This window comes from Fusarium mangiferae (genome assembly GCF_900044065.1).
Source record: "Fusarium mangiferae strain MRC7560 genome assembly, contig: FMAN_scaffold012, whole genome shotgun sequence".
Taxonomy (NCBI): domain Eukaryota; kingdom Fungi; phylum Ascomycota; class Sordariomycetes; order Hypocreales; family Nectriaceae; genus Fusarium; species Fusarium mangiferae.
In genome coordinates, this window is record NW_024573932.1 from 1,161,270 (window position 1) to 1,182,270 (window position 21,001).

General features: G+C 50.6%; 8 protein-coding genes across 8 annotated transcripts; 5 read left to right on the plus strand and 3 right to left on the minus strand.

Moving 5' to 3' along the window:
* Nucleotides 1-235: 235 nt before the first annotated feature.
* FMAN_08132 (uncharacterized protein) lies at nucleotides 236-1,137 on the plus strand (the record flags this gene model as incomplete). Its single annotated transcript, XM_041821571.1, has 2 exons — nucleotides 236-997; nucleotides 1,054-1,137. 2 exons carry the CDS (start codon nucleotides 236-238, stop codon nucleotides 1,135-1,137), a joined length of 846 nt encoding a protein of 281 aa, XP_041687338.1.
* A 1,063-nt stretch (nucleotides 1,138-2,200) lies between these two features.
* Nucleotides 2,201-3,389, minus strand: FMAN_08133 (Putative endoglucanase type K; the record flags this gene model as incomplete). The annotated part of the gene is made up of 2 exons (XM_041821572.1): nucleotides 2,201-3,014; nucleotides 3,061-3,389. The coding sequence occupies 2 exons, from the start codon at nucleotides 3,387-3,389 to the stop codon at nucleotides 2,201-2,203; spliced, it is 1,143 nt and encodes a 380-aa protein (XP_041687339.1).
* Nucleotides 3,390-5,349: 1,960 nt separating this feature from the next.
* Nucleotides 5,350-9,255, plus strand: FMAN_08134 (putative DNA-dependent RNA polymerase II RPB140 (RPB2); the record flags this gene model as incomplete). The annotated part of the gene is made up of 3 exons (XM_041821573.1): nucleotides 5,350-7,770; nucleotides 7,817-9,045; nucleotides 9,093-9,255. 3 exons carry the CDS (start codon nucleotides 5,350-5,352, stop codon nucleotides 9,253-9,255), a joined length of 3,813 nt encoding a protein of 1,270 aa, XP_041687340.1.
* A 268-nt stretch (nucleotides 9,256-9,523) lies between these two features.
* Nucleotides 9,524-9,850, minus strand: FMAN_08135 (uncharacterized protein; the record flags this gene model as incomplete). The annotated part of the gene is made up of 2 exons (XM_041821574.1): nucleotides 9,524-9,685; nucleotides 9,755-9,850. The coding sequence occupies 2 exons, from the start codon at nucleotides 9,848-9,850 to the stop codon at nucleotides 9,524-9,526; spliced, it is 258 nt and encodes an 85-aa protein (XP_041687341.1).
* A 444-nt stretch (nucleotides 9,851-10,294) lies between these two features.
* On the plus strand, nucleotides 10,295-10,953 carry FMAN_08136 (putative VACUOLAR ATP SYNTHASE SUBUNIT G (VMA-10); the record flags this gene model as incomplete). Its single annotated transcript, XM_041821575.1, has 6 exons — nucleotides 10,295-10,297; nucleotides 10,347-10,385; nucleotides 10,444-10,477; nucleotides 10,536-10,544; nucleotides 10,603-10,703; nucleotides 10,792-10,953. The coding sequence occupies 6 exons, from the start codon at nucleotides 10,295-10,297 to the stop codon at nucleotides 10,951-10,953; spliced, it is 348 nt and encodes a 115-aa protein (XP_041687342.1).
* Nucleotides 10,954-11,131: 178 nt separating this feature from the next.
* FMAN_08137 (uncharacterized protein) lies at nucleotides 11,132-12,987 on the minus strand (the record flags this gene model as incomplete). The annotated part of the gene is made up of 3 exons (XM_041821576.1): nucleotides 11,132-12,810; nucleotides 12,864-12,912; nucleotides 12,961-12,987. 3 exons carry the CDS (start codon nucleotides 12,985-12,987, stop codon nucleotides 11,132-11,134), a joined length of 1,755 nt encoding a protein of 584 aa, XP_041687343.1.
* A 1,127-nt stretch (nucleotides 12,988-14,114) lies between these two features.
* FMAN_08138 (uncharacterized protein) lies at nucleotides 14,115-18,122 on the plus strand (the record flags this gene model as incomplete). The annotated part of the gene is made up of 3 exons (XM_041821577.1): nucleotides 14,115-15,347; nucleotides 15,393-17,886; nucleotides 17,935-18,122. 3 exons carry the CDS (start codon nucleotides 14,115-14,117, stop codon nucleotides 18,120-18,122), a joined length of 3,915 nt encoding a protein of 1,304 aa, XP_041687344.1.
* A 750-nt stretch (nucleotides 18,123-18,872) lies between these two features.
* On the plus strand, nucleotides 18,873-20,983 carry FMAN_08139 (uncharacterized protein; the record flags this gene model as incomplete). Its single annotated transcript, XM_041821579.1, has 4 exons — nucleotides 18,873-20,248; nucleotides 20,299-20,481; nucleotides 20,530-20,717; nucleotides 20,772-20,983. The coding sequence occupies 4 exons, from the start codon at nucleotides 18,873-18,875 to the stop codon at nucleotides 20,981-20,983; spliced, it is 1,959 nt and encodes a 652-aa protein (XP_041687345.1).
* Nucleotides 20,984-21,001: the final 18 nt, after the last annotated feature.

Genomic DNA, 21,001 nt, shown 5'->3' on the forward strand with positions numbered 1-21,001 from the left:
ACACCGGTCTTTCTTTCTGTGTCTTGACGTTCTTTTCTGACCTCTTTGCTTTCGAGATACGTGTTTCTCAAGCTTCTTTCGTTCCTTTTATATACATCGCCTTCTCCGGTTTCATTCCTTTAGCCCTGGAGGCATAACATTCCTTACCTGTGACATTTGTTCTCGTCCACTCTTTTAGAACTCAGTATCAAAGACACATTTTATAGTTCCGATCAGTTCCACTCCGACTTACACGATGCTCAACTTCATTCCCATCATCGCCGGCCTCGCCTCCCTGGTCTCAGCTACCAGCGCCCCAACCCGCCCCGATCTCAAACTCATCTGGAAAGACGAGTTCACCGGATGTCAAGGCTGCTCACCCAAGACGAACAACTGGAACACTGCTCTCAACATCAACTCCAACAACGAACTCCAGGTGTACTCCACCTCCAACAAGAACATCCAACTTTCCGGCGGTGACACCCTCCAGCTCGTTCCCTGGAAGGATGGGAAGGGCGAATGGACCTCTGGACGTCTTGAGTCCAAGAAGGCTTTCCACGCAGACAAGAACAAAGCTCTTCGTGTAGAGGCTAGTATTCGCATGGGTGATTCAGCTCGTAAGCAGGGTATCTGGCCTGCGTTTTGGATGCTTGGCGATGCACTCCGCCACGGAACTGGATGGCCCCTTTGCGGTGAGATCGACATTTTCGAGAGAGTCAACGGTGACTTGACTGGTTTCGGTACTGTTCACTGTGGTCATGAGGGCGGCGGTCCATGCAATGAGCCCGAGGGTCTCGGACAGCGAGTCACTATTCCAGACAACGAATTCCATGCTTGGTCTGTGGTTATCGATCGACGGGCTAGTAGCTGGCAGGATGAGAAGATCACCTGGCTGCTTGATGGACAGCCATTCCACAGTATCACGGGCAAGACACTAAACGATGAGGGAACTTGGGCTACTCTGGCTCATTCTCCCATGTACATTCTCCTCAACGTCGCTGTTGGCGGAACCTGGCCCGTAAGTTCAGCAATTTTATTATTTCAAGGTATCAGAATATTAATCTTTTAATTCAGGGCGATCCTAACAAGGCCACCGAAGCCGGCTACAAGAACATGATGGAAGTCGCCTACGTCGCCGTCTACGAAACCACAAACTAGCTACCCTCGTAACTAGCAATTCTTCAAAACTCGTTTCAAACTTCTTCCGCCAGCCCTTGCCTGGAACTTTCTTCATTTCCTTCCCACCCTCGTCTACCTGAGGGTGCGCGACCATCGAGTCCCTTTGAGACTGGTCTCTCTGTTCGGCTCGACGGTTGTTTGCTGGATTCAACCCAGCTTTGTCTTGTTCCATTCCGCTGTATAACTTACGGATACCCAAAGTTCAATATCCGTGCAGCGGATCGGTGTAGATAGATACTTAGTAATAAAACAAGACTCACGACGTTATGACACAAACTTACGCCCAACTCAGTAATGTGACTGCGGTGCTTTTGGCCCTAGCGTGACAATGTTTCCCAATCATGTAAGCTCTGTAGCATACTTATTTATGTGAAAGTGATACTCTAGTAACTGGTACGATAAGCATCCTGGAAACAAGCTTCTTGGGGGGTTCTCGATGGGTTCTAGTGGCATGAAGGCCAGATCCATGTCAACGCGCCCCGTTGCCATGGAATATTAGGGAACTACGTACCCCTCAGGGAGTAAGGAAACTTCTGATATTAAGCCCAGGTGCTAGAATCAACTAGTCTAAAGGCGTGCTAAGATAGACTAAACTTACCCAAGTCCTTGTCCTGCTCGAGAGTCTTTTGTTTTGTTGCCTTCGTTAGCTACCTTTGTTTAAGTGAAGGATAGCGCCGAAAAGACCAACCTGATCTTATTCTCGAGTTCTTTTTGTCATCGTCTTTGACGAACGGATGCCATCCTTCCTACACAATCAACTCTACAACTTATTCGCTTGCTCACGTTGTAAGGACATTACGTCCGGGTCCACGTTATGGAGGAAACTATTTCAATACTGAACAAGCCTGCCAAGTCTTTATAGCCAATTGTCGCTGACAAGAGGCTATCTATATGTCTAAATATATACAATGAAGATCTAATATGTACAACAAGGGTCGAACACCTGGTCCAGGATGCCATGCTATACAATGACAAGCCTGCTCATGAGAGGATCCCTTCTGAGACGTTTTATGGTCTCTCCCACAACCGATGGATCTACCATTTAGTTGGGGATGCATTGGGAGTAGTACTCATTCTGCTTGACACACTTGCTTCCGGTAGCGCAAGCGAGGTTGCCGTTGGGATAAGCGGACTTGGAACCACCACACTGGTAATAAGCAGGGACAACGGAGGCCTTGGCGGTAGCGTCAGTCTTGGCCGGGCAGCTTCCTCGGGTTTTAGTTCCACGGACCTTCTGGGTTGTCTTGGGCTTGTTGACAGGTTGAGCGGGCTTGGTAGCAGCAGGCTTGTTGGTCTGGGGCTTCGCAGCGGGCTGGGTAGCGGAAGGCTTCTCGGTGGGCTTAGTGGGCTCGGGCTGAGCGGCAGCCTTGGTGGAGGACTTCTGGACAACAGGAGCGGAATCCTTGGTCTTCTGGGGCTGAGCGGCAGCAGCAGCGGAGGTGGTCTTCTTAGCGGAGCTGGAGGGCTGGGGCTTGCTGGCTGAGGTGTCACCCTTGAAGGCAGGGAAGCTGGAGTCGTCGTCACGCTTGCATCCACTGACATCGAGGAGAGCCTTGGGGCACTGGACCTGCTCAAAGGTGAAGTCAGGGTTGTCTGCGTTCTCGAACCAGTCGAATCGCCAGTGGCAACCGTCCTTGAGAAGCTCGGGGAAGCTATCACACTCGCTTCGAGAGGAGATACCGCCGTATTGGGCACCGCCGAGGGCCTTGCCGAACTCAGAGGTGCAGCCGTCGAAGATACCGACACCACCGCCGGGCATCATGAGATCGAAGTGGTTGTCGCCGAGATCACCTCCAGTGTTAGTGGACTGGACGATCATCTTCTTGCCCTTGACGGGACCAGTAGTGAAGGTCAAACTAGAAGAGTCAGCGTGTTGTAAGGATCTACGTGCGAGAGACTGACGCATAGCAAGCACAGCACCAGCTGGCCTCGGAGCCACCGGAGATCTTGGTAGCAGCGAAACCATAGGCAAGCTCATCGTTGACAGCCCAGGGAGAGTAGTTGGTGCAAGCATAAGCAGAACCACCACCCTCACAACCGTTGACAGCGTTGGTGTTGGAGATGGGGTTGTCGTTCTTATCACAGGTCAAAGCAGGGGCGTTGACAGCAGCCTTTCCACTCCAAGAGCAAGAAGGCTTGCAGCAATCCCAGTATCGAGTAGAGTGACCGCTTCCAGAAGCAGCACTCACGGCGAGAGGGCCGGCCAGGGCGAGGAGAGTGTAAGATCGCATTGTTGCAAAAGTTGTTTTGTTTAAAGAGTGACTTGTTTTGAAAGAGAGTGTATGTAATTCTAAAGAATGAATGAAGTGAATGAATGAATGAGAAGGCAGTGCTCGAGTGTCCAGCAACCAGAACGTCGGGACGCAGACTTCATCTTATATACAACCGCCCAACCCGAACTCCCGCGTATTCAGGCTGTACTACGCCGTGAACAATCAGATATCATGAGCACATTTCGTCCAAGTGGTCAGTTAGTCTAGGTCAAACTAGCGCAGGTACAAATTCAAGGATCACGAAAAGTCAAGATGACAAGCTGATGGTGGTGCAATGATTGGACCTAGTCAGCATATCGATGCAGGTCGGGAACGGGAAACAGATCCTCCACTAATAAGACGTCTCGGAGCTGGTCTGACGGACAAGGGACGGCAAGGCTGGACCGAACGAGTGAGAAATGAAGTCTAGGAGACTTTGGTTTCAGGAACAGTTGTGGGGAAATTGACAACCCGTTGTCTTTTCTCTCGGCCGCCTCTCCCGAGATTGGGCCCAAGTGGCAGGGATAGAGATTGGAGGCTGAACGGAGCAGACAAAGGCGATGGTTCTAGAAGTGGTAAAGACTGCCTGCACGATACAGGTGGTTCATAAGAAGCGATGCCGTTTGTACCGTAGACGCTGGAAATGAGATGAGACTCCTTCTAGAATCCTCTGGTGGTTTAGCGCTGGGGGGGCGCCGTTGGTGTAAGTGCCCCTGTGATGGGTGAGCTACTGAAGCGTTGCCGGATGCAACGTTGACGCGAATCGGGCGCCAAGAGGTGAAACAGATAGACTCTGAGATGGCGGATGCGACGGATCGTCGGCACTTTTAAGCACTTATTATGAAGCCGCGAAGGCTTCAAGTTGCGGTGCAGTAAAAGTATGTACGGAGCATGCTATCTTAGCTCCGGGGTCAAGATTGATTAGGACTAATGTATAAATACTAAGCGTAGTGGAAGAGCATATGCCGATATGCTTCTTGGACTAATCTATGTAGGTTTACTCTTGAGGTCCTGATTGACTCTGCTAGGTGTATCATAAGCTTAGTGCATTAGTTTATCTGTTTAGGATAAACTCTATGTGTTATCGTAGTGCTAAGAGTACACTTAACTTTATTTTTCTCAATATTGGACCTGCTAGACCTGGTTCATAGGCTCGGTATTCTATCGTACTTATTCCACGGACCATGACGACTCATACCGTATGGCGGAGATTAGCCTCGCGATTACCAACAGGCTATTTAATAGTTTTCCGTAGTTGAGCTGATGCCGAGGTCGATACCTGAACTGAATAACACCGCAAAACCGTGCAACTTCTCCTTTCTGTTCATGCACAAGGTAATGGCAGAGTTGGTTCGAGAGAATATGAGCTATTTTGACCAGGAGTCTGGTTACCCTAGACCAAATGGATCGATTGCTTTTTATCATGGCGGGCATGGGTCAAAAGTTGATTGAAACTCAGCCACAGGTTATGGGGTCGTGAACGCCACACACCATCCGCTCTTGACCACTCAGGATTATTCATCAACGTGGCGCTTTCCCCATCACGCTAACCATACTAAGGCTAGCACATTCTGGGCGCGTCTCGTCGCCTCAACCTCAGGCTCCTGAATGCTTAGTGAGGATTCATTGTAACAAATTCATCACCTCTCCACCACGACCCTTCACCTCGCGCATTCCTCAACATCGCTCTATCTCCTGGCTTGAGATTCCTGTCGACCTGTCCAACTCATCGGCAGATGCTCACGGGGTGCATCAGGCGCCAGGTCCAAAACTGACCGCCCTGACTTCGCTGTCGTAGCTCCTTTGTCCTTCTTTGAATAATTTCGACGCAACTGCGTAACGGGCGCATTCCATCGATTTGAACAGCAACACCTTATCGCCTACCTTTTAATACCCCGAGAACTCGATCACTGTATTTATAGCGACAAATACCGACATCATGGACGACTACGAGAACGAATCCGACTACGATTATGGCTACGACGAGGGTATCACCCCCGAGGACTGCTGGACCGTAATCTCGTCCTTCTTCGAGACAAAGGGTCTTGCATCGCAACAGACCGACTCCTTCGATGAGTTCACCCAGACAATGGTGCAGGATCTCGTCAATGAGTACTCCACCATCACCCTCGACCAGCACAACCCTCCTGCGCCTCCTGGAGTCAACATCGCTTTGCGACGATATGAGATCAAGTTCGGGAGCGTCATGGTGTCACGTCCCTCTATGAGCGAGACGGATGGAACTGTGACCAACCTCCTACCTTACGAATGTCGTGACCGCAACCTCACCTACGCCGCGCCGACCTACCTCAAGATCACCAAGAAAGTCTCCGTCGCAGTCGACAAGGAGATCCCTCTGCACGAGATGGACGATGAGCAGCAGGCCGAGTACAAGCGAACCGGTGAAAACCCCACAAAGCTGGTATGGGAAGTTGAGGAGGACGCTGGAAGCATAAAAACTGAGGATGAGCCTTCGGAGATGATCTTTATCGGAAAGATGCCCATCATGGTCAAGTCCAAGATTTGCCATCTCAGCAGCCATTCCGACGAAGACCTCTTCATGCTCAATGAATGTCCTTATGATCAGGGCGGTTACTTCGTTATCAACGGTAGTGAGAAGGTCCTGATCGCCCAGGAACGTTCTGCGGCCAACATCGTTCAAGTCTTCAAGAAGGCCCAGCCTAGTCCTTTCACCTACACTGCTGAAATCCGCAGTGCTCTTGAGAAGGGTTCTCGTCTTATCTCTAGTCTTACGATGAAGCTTTACGGCAAGGGAGATTCTGCGCGCGGTGGCTTTGGCCAGACTATCCAGGCTACCCTGCCTTTTGTCAAGGCAGATCTTCCTGTCGCCATCGTTTTCCGAGCTCTTGGTGTTGTGTCTGATGAGGATATTCTGAACCACATTTGTTACGACCGCAACGATAGCCAGATGCTGGAAATGCTTCGCCCTTGTATTGAGGAGGCTTTCTGTGTTCAGGACCGAGAAGTTGCTCTTGACTTTATCGGAAAGCGTGGAAACAGAGACCAGGCTAGTCTGGGTCGTGAGAAGCGTGTTCGTGTTGCAAAGGATATTCTCCAAAAAGAGACCCTACCTCATATCTCTCAATCAGAGGGTAGCGAGACACGTAAGGCCTTCTTCTTGGGTTACATGGTGCACAAGCTTCTGCAGTGTGCTCTTGGACGTCGTGAGCCCGATGATCGTGATCACTTTGGCAAGAAGCGACTTGATTTGGCTGGTCCTCTACTGGCGAAGCTCTTCCGTGGTATCATTCGAAGGATAAACACTGAGCTCTCCAACTACCTCAAGCGATGTGTTGAAAGCAACCGAAACTTCAACCTGACTGTCGCTATCAAGCCATCAACGCTTTCCAACGGTCTCAAGTACTCTTTGGCCACTGGTAACTGGGGTGACCAGAAGAAGGCAGCAAGCTCGACAGCTGGTGTCTCTCAGGTGTTGAACAGATATACTTTCGCCTCTACTCTTTCACATTTGCGCCGAACCAATACTCCCATTGGACGAGATGGTAAATTGGCCAAGCCTCGACAGCTTCACAATACTCACTGGGGTCTGGTGTGTCCTGCCGAAACGCCTGAGGGTCAAGCTTGTGGTCTGGTCAAAAACTTGTCTCTGATGTGTTATGTCAGTGTCGGCTCTCCAGCCGATCCTCTTATTGAATTCATGATCAACAGAGGTATGGAAGTCGTTGAGGAGTACGAGCCAACAAGATATCCCCACGCTACGAAGATTTTCGTCAATGGTAGCTGGGTTGGTGTTCACGCCGACCCCAAGCATCTCGTGAATCAGGTCTTGGACACAAGACGAAAGTCGTACGTCCAGTTCGAAGTATCACTTGTTCGTGATATTCGAGACCGTGAATTCAAGATTTTCTCTGACGCTGGTCGTGTCATGAGACCTGTCTTTACAGTCCACCAGGAAGATGACTATGAGAACAACATCACCAAGGGACAACTAGTGTTGACAAAAGAACATGTCAACAGGCTAGCCCAAGAGCAGGCGGAGCCACCTGCCAACCCCGCTGACAAGTTTGGATGGGATGGCTTGATTCGCGAAGGAGCCGTCGAGTATCTCGACGCTGAGGAAGAAGAGACAGCCATGATTTGCATGACGCCAGAGGATCTCGAACTCTATCGTGAGCAAAAGAATGATGAAGCTACACTCACGGAAGAAGAGAAACGGGCCAAGGCAGAGGCAGAGAAGAGGGAACAGGAAGAGGACCGTAACAAGCGATTGAAGACAAAGGTCAACCCCACAACTCACATGTACACACATTGTGAGATTCACCCCAGTATGATTCTCGGTATTTGTGCCAGTATCATTCCTTTCCCCGATCACAACCAGGTATGTATGTCCTATGGCCATGCATGGACTCAACTAACAGCAATAGTCTCCTCGTAACACCTACCAATCTGCTATGGGTAAACAAGCCATGGGTTTCTTCTTGACAAATTACTCTCGCCGCATGGACACCATGGCCAACATTCTTTACTACCCTCAAAAGCCTCTTGCCACTACCCGATCCATGGAGTTCCTCAAGTTCCGTGAATTGCCAGCTGGTCAAAATGCCATTGTCGCAATTGCTTGCTACTCAGGTTATAACCAGGAAGATTCCGTCATTATGAACCAGAGTAGTATCGATCGAGGTCTGTTCCGAAGTCTGTTCTTCCGATCGTACTCAGATCAAGAGAAGAAGGTTGGTCTCAATTACACTGAGATCTTTGAGAAGCCTTTCCAGCAGACAACACTCCGAATGAAGCATGGAACGTACGACAAGCTTGATGAGGATGGTATCGTGGCGCCTGGTGTCCGTGTGTCAGGTGAAGATATCATTATTGGCAAGACTGCACCCATCGACCAAGAAAACCAAGACCTTGGCACAAGAACTCAATCGCACCAGCGTCGTGATATCTCGACACCACTGCGAAGTACTGAGAACGGTATCGTTGATCAGGTCATTCTGACAGTCAACGCCGATAACGTCAAGTACGTCAAGGTTCGAGTACGAACCACCAAGATTCCTCAAATTGGTGACAAGTTTGCTTCTCGTCACGGTCAAAAGGGTACAATCGGTGTTACATATCGACAGGAGGATATGCCTTTCAGCCGAGAAGGTCTCACTCCCGATATCATTATCAACCCTCACGCCATTCCATCGCGAATGACAATTGCCCATTTGATTGAGTGTCTTCTTAGCAAGGTTTCAACACTGGAAGGTATGGAGGGTGATGCTACACCGTTCACTGATGTCACAGTCGATTCAGTCTCTGAACTTCTGAGGAAGCACGGTTACCAATCTCGAGGTTTCGAGGTCATGTACAACGGTCACACTGGACGAAAGCTCCGTGCCCAGGTGTTCTTCGGACCTACCTACTACCAGCGTCTTCGTCACATGGTGGACGACAAGATTCACGCTCGTGCTCGTGGTCCAGTCCAGATCATGACCCGACAGCCTGTCGAGGGTCGTGCTCGTGATGGTGGTCTCCGATTCGGAGAAATGGAACGTGACTGTATGATTGCTCACGGTGCTGCTGCTTTTCTGAAGGAGCGTCTGTTTGAGGTGTCGGATGCTTTCCGTGTCCACGTCTGCGAGATTTGTGGACTCATGACACCAATTGCGTAAGTATCCCTACAAACACTGATGAATAAGAGCTAACATGTCTCAGAAACCTTTCCAAACAGTCATTTGAATGCCGACCTTGCAAGAACAAGACCAAGATTGCGCAAATCCATATTCCTTACGCTGCCAAGCTGCTCTTCCAGGAGCTGCAGGCTATGAACATCGCCGCAAGAATGTTTACCAACAGATCTGGAGTTTCAAACCGATAGTTTAGATTGCTTACGAAAAAAGATTGATGACGCATAAAATATTGGAGAGGGAAAGCTTTGGTAGCGCTGCAAGACAGGATCAGCTTGCCTGAGCTTTGTAATGTTTGGGGAGGTTCATCATGTATAAAATAGCCAATTCGTTAGGAAATATAGCAGAAACAACGAAATGCATTGATGCAACAAAAATCTTTAATGGCGCCGTAGTCGCTAGAGAGGAGTATGCTGATAGTACACTTTTTCCAATTCACTTTTCCCTCCGCTCTTGGTGTCATCGATTCGGAAGACCCTTGTCCGCTGCTTCTATCGAGTCGTGCACTGTCTGCTCGCGCTTGTATTCTGCTTCGAGCTGCTTCTGCAAGTCAAAGTCCAATTGTCTTTCTCGCTTGATTCGTTGCTGTTCCATGTCTCGAACGACGCCCTCGTGCATGGCCTGCGATCATGGTTAGTTCGGAGATCTTGGTGATGGATTGGAGAGTCAATTGAGCAGTGGGAAACGTACGGCTTGCTCGAACTTTTGCTGGAAATGTACGCCCACGACTGTGCAGACTGTGAGGAGCGATGTACCCAGCAGGGTGAGCTTTGATGCTCGAGACATGGTGGCCTCAAGGTCTTCTTCGGGGTCGGAAACGGGGAGTTTATAGATCGCTAGGGGAATTGATCGGTTTCCGACAGGTCAATTGACTCGACTAAAGACAATTTGAGTACAATATTTCTTGGGAAAGATTATGATCGAGTCGCAAAAGAAGGGACTTTGTCAGCCCATGACGTTTCAAGCGCACAGCGTCTCTGGCGGTTCCCACACGCGCTAAGCGCTGTAGCTCCCCCCAAACAAGTAACGTACCTTACCTAGCGGTACCTGCGAATCAGCTGCCTGAGCTCAGCACCCGACGTAATCCTCCATCAAGTGCTTGTATGCAACCATTCACAACATCAACTCCCATCAACAACGACGCCATCACGAACACCCTCGAACCTGATCACACGATAATATCCCCCACCGAACCGATCGCTTTATCGTCCCGTTTGATACTACGACGTCATGGTTAGATGCTTCGCGAATAGGATGGAGGATGATGGCTAATGATTCGTAGTCTGCCCAGAACTCAGCTGGTATTCAACAGCTGCTCAACGTATGCTGCATCAAGCGCTTTTACTGCCATCGAATGGGAAACTAATCTGTGCTGTCAGGCTGAGCAAGATGCTTCCAAGATTGTCCAGAAAGGTGCGCTAAAATCTCATCTCCCCGCCTTGTTTGTAGCTAAACTGACAACGATTCACAGCCCGAGAATGTAAGCGCCATTTCCTCACGAACCGATGAATCACCTGTCTAATAGTGCCGAACGATAGACCGTACCAAGCGCGTCAGGGAAGCTCGCGATGAGGCCAAGCAAGAGATAACCGACTACAAGGCTAAGAAGGAAGACGAATATAAGAAATTCGAGGCCGAGGTACGATGCTTCCACCCAAAAGACTTACCGTCCATCTGCGCGAGATACGGTCTACGACAACGATGGAATAATACTGACGGTTGTACAGCACAGCAAGGGCAACGAGCAAGCCGAGGCCGAGGCCAACCAGGAAGCCGAGAAGCAAATCAAGAGCATCCAGGAGGCTGGCAAGAAGGGGCAAGCTCAGGTCATCAAGAACCTCCTCAGCTCCGTCTTCGACGTCAACCCCGTCGCCCCCACCAAGTCCTGAACGACGGAGCACCCGCGCACATGTTTATAATTACGAGCGTTTCAGCTTGACACACGAGGAGAGGAGATGCAAATAGACGAGGAGGATTTGTGTTACAAAGACCAAATTGCGTGGTCCGCCCTGCCAGCGTTTTCCCTTTCTAAAAGGAAACGCCCATTTTGAATTATTAAGTTATTTTTCACTGGACAAACTCGACTAGAGTGCTCAACATGTCCCTTAGATCCTGGTTCTCCTCCGTTGTGTCCAGAGCGTCCAGCTGCTCCTTTAGTGTACGACCGATTACAGAGACCTTTTCGTCTCGCTCTGCGAGGATTTGCCTGATCTTGCGTGCTGCTCCTGTGTCTTCTGCTACTAACCAAGCGAGAACCGTATCAATGGTCTGTAGTGTTAAGAGGCCGGCGTCGATTCTCCGCGATAGCCATTCTAGCTCTGCTGCTTCCCGGTCATCTTCTGAAGTAGTGGCTTTCTCAGCGTCGTTTTGCTGCTCTGCTAGTGAGATGCGAGCGACGTAGTCTCGTCGGAATTTGATGAGTTTGGAGATCTTTTCGTAGTCCTTTTCCACAAACTTGGCTAGTGTTCTTATCCTCTCCGCGGAATTAGCTGGTAGAAGGCGCAGCATTGAAGCGAAGATCTCAACGAGATGTTCTGCTAGTCGATGATCTTGCGTCTTCATGAAGAGCGTGAAAAGGCCCTTGAGACCACCAGCCTCGACAATCTTTTGACAGACGTCCACACCAGCGATACCGCCTGCAGCATGATTGAGAAGACGAAGAGCAGGTGGTTTACTTTTCTTTCCTTCCTTCAGCATGATAAGACAGAGCTCTACGCCCTCTGCGTCGATGAATTTTGCCTTTCCTGCAGCTTCATCTGCTAGGCATGTCAGAGATGCAAAGATATTCTCCATGTACTCTTCTTCATCGCCGCCCTTGTCGGGATCGCGTCGTCTGTAGGGGGCGATGAGCTGAAGAAGCAAGTCGACAGCATCGAGGTTTATGAGTTTTGTGCGGTTTGCGACGGACATTTGGGCGAGAATGGCCAAGATTTCGGCAGCGTATTGCTTATTCTGGGAGACAGTTTCTTCCTTTCGTTGGATGCGTTGGAGGAGCCACTGTAGCAGCTTTTCGTCCTCTCCTACGCGCTCAGCGACTGATTGTCGGGAGCACAAGTTCTCAATGAGGCCCAAAGCATGGTAGATACCGTTGCGATCTGACTCATCGTCTTCGTTCAAGCGGGAGAAGTTGGAAACCAGTAAGCTGAGGAGATCTGCCTCCATCATAGCATCTACCAGCACGTTCCATTGCTCATCCTCCGCTGCGACGTCTTCGTCTGTCAACTCGCCCATAATCTCGATCGCATCGATGGCAATATCGGTATTCTCGTGCGCCAGCAGGCCGACAACACTGGCCACGCATTCTAGCCTGACAAACTCTGGGTACAGTTCAGGATGTTCAGACAGTAGCGACAGCCCTTTGATGTCGGCGTCTAGATCAGCCTCACTGCCGATAAACTTCTGCGGTTGATCCTCGAATTTGGCGCGAAGCTCGGCATTCTTGTTGATGTGCCTCTCCAAGTTGGTCAGCGTTTTTCGCAACCATGCTGCATCGATCTTTTCAGGTGCTCGGCCAGCGTCGGCTTCCTCTACGTAGTCGAGGATCTCCGATTCTTGTTTTGTGATGCCACCGCCGAAGAAGCGACCTTCGTCATCGTCGGGAGGGAGTTCGGGACCGAAATCTTCGTCGTCGGCGGGTGGAGGCGCTGGGCCAGCTTCCATATCTTCGTCTTCGTCTGGCGCATCGTTGACCTGGGCATGGCGGTTCGAGCCGTTGGCGTTTAATTTTGCTGATTTGTAGATTTCATCTGAAGAATGTAAGTAGAAGTTCACGACAAGGAAAGGCTTAGTTGAGGCTTACTTGGGTCTCGAATGGGATCAAGCTTGCGCTTCCCTGAGATGCCTGAGCTCTAGAATTTGTTAGACGGTATTGAACTTGGAGATTGAAGTAAACAAACCTTGAAAATATCATCAACGCTCGCCATGGCGGAAGAACAGATGGAATTTGTGAACGAAAGAAAAAAAATACAGGTGTTTTCGATATCTGTAAGTGCTCAAATTATCCGTTCGCGATCGGCGATACCTTTCAGCGACGCGCTCAAGCTGATGATGTCTGATGTCGGTTACAATTATTACATAAGGCAACGAAACGCGCTAAAACTGAAGCACGACAGCGTCGTCGTCCAGGGGGCCCAGGGAGATTCCGCACAGTGCTTCCGCTAGAGGCAAGGCAAGGCAAGGGAACCTAAGGGTCAGACACGCGGCACACACAGGACACCTAGGATCAGCCGATACCATGGAATACTTGGCCGAAGGGCTGGGGTAGGGAGATGCACAGGTCAACTGCCGGTCACTCGGCATAATGGCGCTATCTTGTCACAGATCAGAGACAGAGAGGAACGCATCCCTACAGTAGGTACCTGTACCTTGGGGGTGCCGATGGCTCCAAACCACCAACCAAAACCCCGAGATGCAGGTACGGCTCGTCCCCTGACATGGATGGGCTGGGTTATCTGTTCCCTGAGCTGGGCTGACTGGTCGGTCTGTCTTCTGGCACGAACTTGAGTTGTTTAATGTTTGACTTGTGTCTTTTTTGACTTCTACAACATCCCCTTTTTGTTTCGACAGCGAGTGTTGCATTTTGCATTGCGAATACGAACGATAGCGAGAGAGATAGAGAGAGAGAGAGAGGCTTATCGACATGAGAAAGCGAATCTGCGACCTTATTCAACTTGGGATCTACAACTTTTACGACGAGCAACTTGTACTGTTCTGTTCTGTACCTGAACTAAGTTAATTGCGCCGGAAGCGGACCCCATCTCCACGACACCCGACCTCTCACTGAAGCACGAGTCTGTCACTGTCCGCTGTTGCCAATCGCGAGGTGAGGTGGAAAAGGCCCGGGCTTCCACTAACCTCCACTAACCTAAGCCTTAGCAGTCCAAGGTCCCCTAAAATCGCCAACAACTGGAGTACAAGGGAAAGGGGGGAAATTGTTGGCTTTTTGGTGAGGATCCAGTAGTATCGCTGGACTGGATTGGATCGGATCGGATTGGATTCGTTCGTCTTGGCTTGGCTCCTTTTTAGAAGATCGATTTCATTTTCAAAGAGGATGCACGACGGTCAGATCTCGTCTTCTCCTCAATTTCTCAATCACAATCACAATCACCACCACCACAAACGTCCGAGCGCGTCTCCTTCTGCTGCTACCGCCTCCGCAACCGCTACAGTTCCGCCGCCTTGGGCTTTACCTGCCTATGCGTCCTCCGCTTCCGTATCGACCGACTCTAGACCAGCGACTGGTAGATCACAGTATTATCCTCATCGCGACCTGTCGAGATCTGCGCTTTCGCCCTCGCCCTCCCCCTCGCTAAACGCACATCCTCATCACAGGGCCCCGGGTCCCCGTCTGCCACGAACTTCCTCACTTCTCCCTCCGCCCCATATCGAACCTTCGCCGAGAGCTGTAACTTTCCAGAGATCGGATCGCTTATCGCCCACTCCCACGCCTGGCAGCAGCAACGGAAACGGGAACGGGAACGGAATCCCCCACAACGCCGCCGAGAGCTCATGGTTATTGAATCGTCTCTCGTCTTCGACTGTGTCCACGAATTTCAGTCGTGTTTCGGCGCTACCCCCCCGCGCCAACCATACCAATTCGCGACTCGGTAAAAGCCCCAGTATCGATGCGACCACTTTCATTGACAACTCTCCACCGCCTTCCAAACCATCCCCTCGGAAACTCCAGAAGAATCACCGACCAAGTACATCAGTCTCCAACCCCGACACCTTCATTTTTAGGCCCTCAGAGGAACGAACCCAGCTACCGCAATCCCTGCCGCTAATCGTAACATTATCGCCCTTGGAGGCGCCCGCTGCGCTAAGCGATATACTCAACGTCAAATTCGAAGGGGCTGGCCCTGGCTCTGGTTCGAGTGAACCTGGGCGATCAACAGGCGCCCGCCAGGAGGGACAGTCCCTGAAGCAATCCGACAATTCAGACTCTCCAGCGCGATCCGTTACTTCAACGCCAGGCAGTGCACGTTCAATGGCTGCATACCGACCCAATATGCAGTACGATCAGGACCAAGAGGCTTACCCGCCTCAAAGGGGGCATTCCAGGAGTCGTTCTGGAAAGGGAAGCAATGATAGGGGGCGTGCCAAACCGCCATCTCAAAAGGCCATGTTACATCGTGCTTTGCAGAAGGCGAATACAGCGGTCCAGTTGGATAATGCACAGAATTTTAAGGGCGCACGAGAAGCTTATGCGGAGGCTTGCGACCTCCTGCAGCAGGTACTACAAAAGACAACTGCCGATGAGGATAAACGCAAGCTGGAAGCAATTGTAAGAGCATGCCCAGCCATTGACATCTCATACTAACATGTATAGCGACGAACTTATACGAGTCGAATTGATGAGTTAGATCAAATGGCACCCTGGCAAGAAGAAGAGACCAAGGCGCTACCCGCTCGCCCGGAGAGTTTAGCACAGCATTCCGAGTCAGAGTCTGTATTACGATTGGATGATGATGATGATGAACCTAATGATACTGCTGTCTTTGACACCGCTACAGCTGCCAGAATGGATAGTCACAGCCCTCAACCTCGAATTGTCAATTCACCGCCACGAGATGATAGCCAAGGTTATAAGAGACGAAGTGCTCAGAACAAACCGAAACCTATCGTCACAAGTCTTACACCTGAGCCTGGACTTCTTCAGTCATCCTTTTCACGATCACCAGTTCGACTTCGCACTCCTGAGCATTTCCTCCCACAACGGCCCGCGGACCCATACATGCCAGCTCCGCTCTCACCCAGACGCCCACTATCTCCAGCAAAAGAAGTCAATGACATGGACGAGCCCGTGCGAACCGATTTCTCCATGAGCCATGACCAGCAGAACGACGATGCGCAAGAGCATAACGTGCCACAAACGCATTTCCGGGAAGACAGCATGAACTCTTGGTTGGATCCCATTGACGAATCAGGTGGCTCGACGTCATCATCTGTTCATTCGCGCACTTCATCGCTTGGTTTCAGAAGGAAGCACATTCGGGGCGTTAGTGGAGAAACCGAGGCTGAATTCGATACCGCACTGGACGCAGCTATTGAGGCCGCCTATGATGATGGATATGAGCCAATGAGTCCAATGGACCACAGACGAATGGTGTCAGTGGACGCTGGCGAGGAAGTAGTAGCCAATGCTATGCGCAAAGTTGAACTTGCTCGTCAGAAAGTCAGAGAGACTGAGCAAGAGCTTTATGAGATGGAGAGGGATAACCGTTCTCAACAGCAATACCAGTCTTATGAGTATCAAGGGACACCCAACGACTTTTATAACGATAACTCATCCGACGAAGAAGAGAGGATCTTGGATGAGATTGCTCGAGATTACGGTCTCGAATCATATAGACATCGCCCACCACCGCCCCGAGAGTCTGACTCCAGCGGCGTAACTTCACGTACATGGCACAGCTCGCAAGGATCGAATCCTCCAACGGGAGCTACTTCACTCTCTACTGTTACAGAACTACCACCACCTCTAACGCATCTTACTCAGGGCCCAGCTGCCCCTCCACCGACACAGTCTCTACCTGAACTACCTCAACGACCTGGATCTTCTGCTCAAAGTGTGCGAAATAGACGACTGTCAGGACAGAATCCAAAACAGCTCAAGATTGAAACCTCGAAACTCGCTCTTCCTATGCAGAGTTATGCCGACGCCAACCAGGCCAAGTCTGCTCCTCTGAGCAGTCAGAACGTTGACGCCACAGTTGACGCGGATACGAAGGCCGCGAGTGCGAATCATAGACAACCCTCACCACCGTTGTTCGAAGCCAGCCCGACGGATATGACAGGATCTCGACCTACACCATCGCCGTTTGGACAGTTGGGTTCAGAGAAGGGCGATGACGACATCACCGGCTCTCCCAATACACGAAAACTGAGGAAGAACTTTTCGTCCTCGAGTCTTCGAAGTATGAAGAGTCGCAATATGTCGTTGACACATCTCGAAGAAGGCTCGGATTTATCTCCTGGAACCCCAGGAAGTAATCCCTTTGGATCTCTCAATGCTCCATCAGTCCCAGCTCTGCCTACACCTCTTGCCACGAGCTTCCGCGAGCGATCGGAAACAAACGCGGCTGGGCTGTCATTGTTTGACGATCACTTCTACTCTCCGACAAGCCCTGGCTCGCCTAATCCGCTCATCTCCGATCCTCCGGCTCCCCTCGAGCCTTGCCCCACCGATTTCATGCTTCGACCTTTCTGGCTGATGCGATGTCTTTACCAGACATTAGCTCACCCACGTGGCGGTTACATCAGCAGCAAACTCTTTGTTTCTAGAGATGTTTGGAGGGTGAAGGGAGTGAAGCTCAAGAACATCGAAGACAAGGTAGCCAACTGCGATTTCCTCACAGCCGCTTTACTCAAGATCGCGAGAGTGGACACCTATGATGCCGATGCAGTCTTGGAAGAGATGCAATCCCTAGAGGGCATTCTCGAACAAGTGCAAACAGCGTTGAGTCGCAAACTTGGCAATGAAGTTGGCGTCCATGGGTCTGGGGCACTGTTCAAGGACGCATCCACCGGCGATGGGGATGCCGCTGCAGGCGTGCCGCGATCAGCGAGTGTTTCTGGGAAATCCTCCTTCTCATGGCGACGTCTTCGTTCGAAGAACTCCGCAGTCGGACTGGGCGGCTCCTACATGAGCCGCGTTAACACGGAGACGTCTAAAGATATACCCAGTATTGCCAGTCTGCCAATGACACCTACCCCAACGAATCGTCCCCCCAAGCGGGATCTGGCACAAGTCCAATTCACAGGTCCGAACGCAATGTACATGAGCTCATTGGCACGCTTGTTCGATGCAGCTCAAGCTATTGGTAAGCTCACCAGACCCAGACTATACTTCGTATGCTAACCGGAATTAGACCAAATAGCCAGACAAGTTGAGGATCCTGGATTGCGACACGCCGACAAGACACAGGTTGGTCTTGAGCTATGTACTCGACATGCAGCGGAGTTCTTTGGGTTCTACGTGTGTCGATTTGTTCTGTCGGATCTGGGATTATTGCTAGACAAGTATCTCAAGCGCGGTAGTGAATGGGTTCTGACATGATTGGGAAGGGAGATGGACTGGACTCCGTATGAAGCACTTGCACGATAAGAGATGGATGAACTTGGGATGCAGAAGCATGAACCTTGGAACGATGGAGAGGAAACGAACTTGAACTTTTGGAATGGGAATGAAATGGGATGGAACGAATGGGTCGTTATAATGCATGGGCAAGGCGTGATGCATTCGGTTTTCTTGTTGGCCAAGTACTTAGATGTATCCCGCGTGACGGGAAAAAGGCTCGATACCCAAGCGATCTATATGTTTCACTGTTGAAGATTAGTTTTATGAAATGGGATTGGATGAATAGCATTGTGATAGGTCCCTTTGGAAGTGTGTATTGATGGGCAGGCAATTGATGATGTGTGCAGTTGGTATTGTGCACTGCACTATTGCCTGTGTTTGAGTAGGCAGTTCTTTTATGGTTAATGAGACTTAACCTTACTTTTAAGTCTATGAGTTTTCTGCTAAATATTCCCGAAGTATCAATCATGAGTGAGTATTTAATTATATCCTCTCCCTTCAGCCCAGCATCTTAAGAAGCTTTGCGGTAATATCACGGAAATAGAATGCGGGACGACAACAGGGGTACGTACCTCCACCACTTCAGAAGGATTTCGTGCATCATGGGGAAATCTTCAACCTCGAATTGCGCCTCAACGACTCCACCATTGACTCTCTCTCAGCCATTGAATTGGCTTGAACCACCGTCTACCTCAAACACTTGGCCAAATGTGCCCTAGAAAAGTCTAGATGAGCCTGGCTTGGAGCGCTGGCCGTGCCTGGAGTCGGCGATGCCTCTCACAAGCGCCCAGCTTCCTCACACCGAGGATATACGCAAACCTCCGTCGGTACGCCACGAAGCCCACGCCCGCTGAACTCGAAGCCCGAATCGCGGCCATCCCTATCGAACGATATCGTAATTTCTGCATCGTGGCGCATATCGACCATGGGAAGAGTACGCTGAGCGATCGGCTGTTGGAGTACACTGGTACGATATCTGCTAGCGATGCGAATAAACAGATTCTGGATAAGCTCGATGTTGAGCGGGAGCGAGGTATTACCGTCAAGGCGCAGACGTGTACTATGATTCACAAGCACAATGGGCAAGATTACCTGCTTCATTTGGTTGATACACCAGGGCATGTGGACTTTAGAGCTGAAGTTACGAGATCGTATGCTAGTTGCGGTGGAGCACTGCTTCTCGTGGATGCATCGCAGGGTATCCAGGCACAGACTGTGTCAAACTTCCATCTCGCGTTCGCGCAGGATCTGGCTCTTGTTCCTGTGGTCAACAAAATCGACATGCCAGCTGCAGATGTACCGCGGGTACTACAGCAGATGAAGGACAGTTTCGAGCTCGACCCCAAAGACGCTATTATGCTGAGCGCCAAAACTGGGAAGGGCGTACCGGATGTTTTGCCCGCTGTTATAGAAAGGATTCCTCATCCTGTTGGAGACGAGAAGAAGCCGCTCAAGATGATGTTGGTGGACTCATGGTACGATAACTTCCGCGGTGTAGTGCTGCTGGTGAGGTTATTCGACGGCACGATCAAAGCAGGCGATAACGTTGTTTCTTTGGGGACGGGGATGAAGTATACTGTTGGACAGGTTGGCATTCAGTACCCGCATGCCATACCCCAAGCGACTCTCAGCGCAGGACAAGTCGGCTATGTGTACTTCAACCCAGGCATGAAGAAGATCCAAGACGCCAAACTGGGCGACACATTCACATTCGTCGGGTCCGAAGAAAAAGTCGAGCCGTATCCTGGCTTCGAGGAGCCCAAGCCCATGGTCTTCGTGGCAGCGTTCCCCACTGATCAGAGCGACTACAGTCGTTTGGCAGATAGTATCGGGCAGCTCGTGCTTAACGATCGAAGCGTGACGCTGCAGAAGGATCACTCTGAAGCGCTCGGTGCGGGCTGGCGCTTGGGATTCCTGGGGAGTTTGCACTGTTCTGTGTTCCAGGATCGGTTGAGGCAGGAACATGGCAAGAGTGTTATTTTGACCGAGCCAACTGTGCCGTCGAAGATTATTTGGCCTGATGGGTCGGAGGAGATTGTGTCGAATCCGGCGCTGTTTCCGGAGACGAGTAACCCCAAGGTGAAGCAGTCGCAGCTATTCGAGCCGTAAGTCTGTGGAACTTGTTGTGTTGAGCGTTACTGACTGTTTCTGGTAGATATGTCACTGCTACAGTCACCATGCCAGAGGAATATCTCGGTCGTGTGATTGAACTCTGCGAAGCGAATCGTGGAGAGCAGAAGAGTTTAGAGTTCTTCCATACAACACAGGTCATTTTACAGTATGAGATCCCAACGGCTCAATTAGTCGATGACTTGTTTGGCAAGCTCAAGAGCGTAACGTATGTTTGTATCTCAGGTGTTTTGAGACTGTGCTGATGTGTTTGTAGCAAGGGATACGCGACGCTGGATTATGAAGATGCAGGTTGGCGGGAGAGTAACCTGGTCAAGCTGCAGCTGTTGGTGAACAGACAGCCTGTCGATGCGATCTGCAAGGTCGTTCATTCATCGCAGGTTGACAGGCTTGGAAGACAGTGGGTTACCAAGTTTAAGGAGCATGTTGATCGTCAACATTTTGGTACGTAGCCCCCCCGTCCAAACCCGTCCCCCATGTACTGACATTCTTCGCCAGAGGTCGTCATTCAAGCTACGGCAGGTAATCGCATCGTGGCGCGAGAAACCATCAAGCCTTTCCGGAAGGATGTTCTTGCAAAATTACATGCTGCCGATGTATCGAGAAGAAGAAAGCTGCTCGAGAAACAAAAGGAGGGTAGGAAGAGGTTACGCGCTGTGGGTAATGTCATTATTGATCAGTCGGCTTTCCAGAGCTTCATGTCGAGATGAGTCTTGGATATAGTGTAC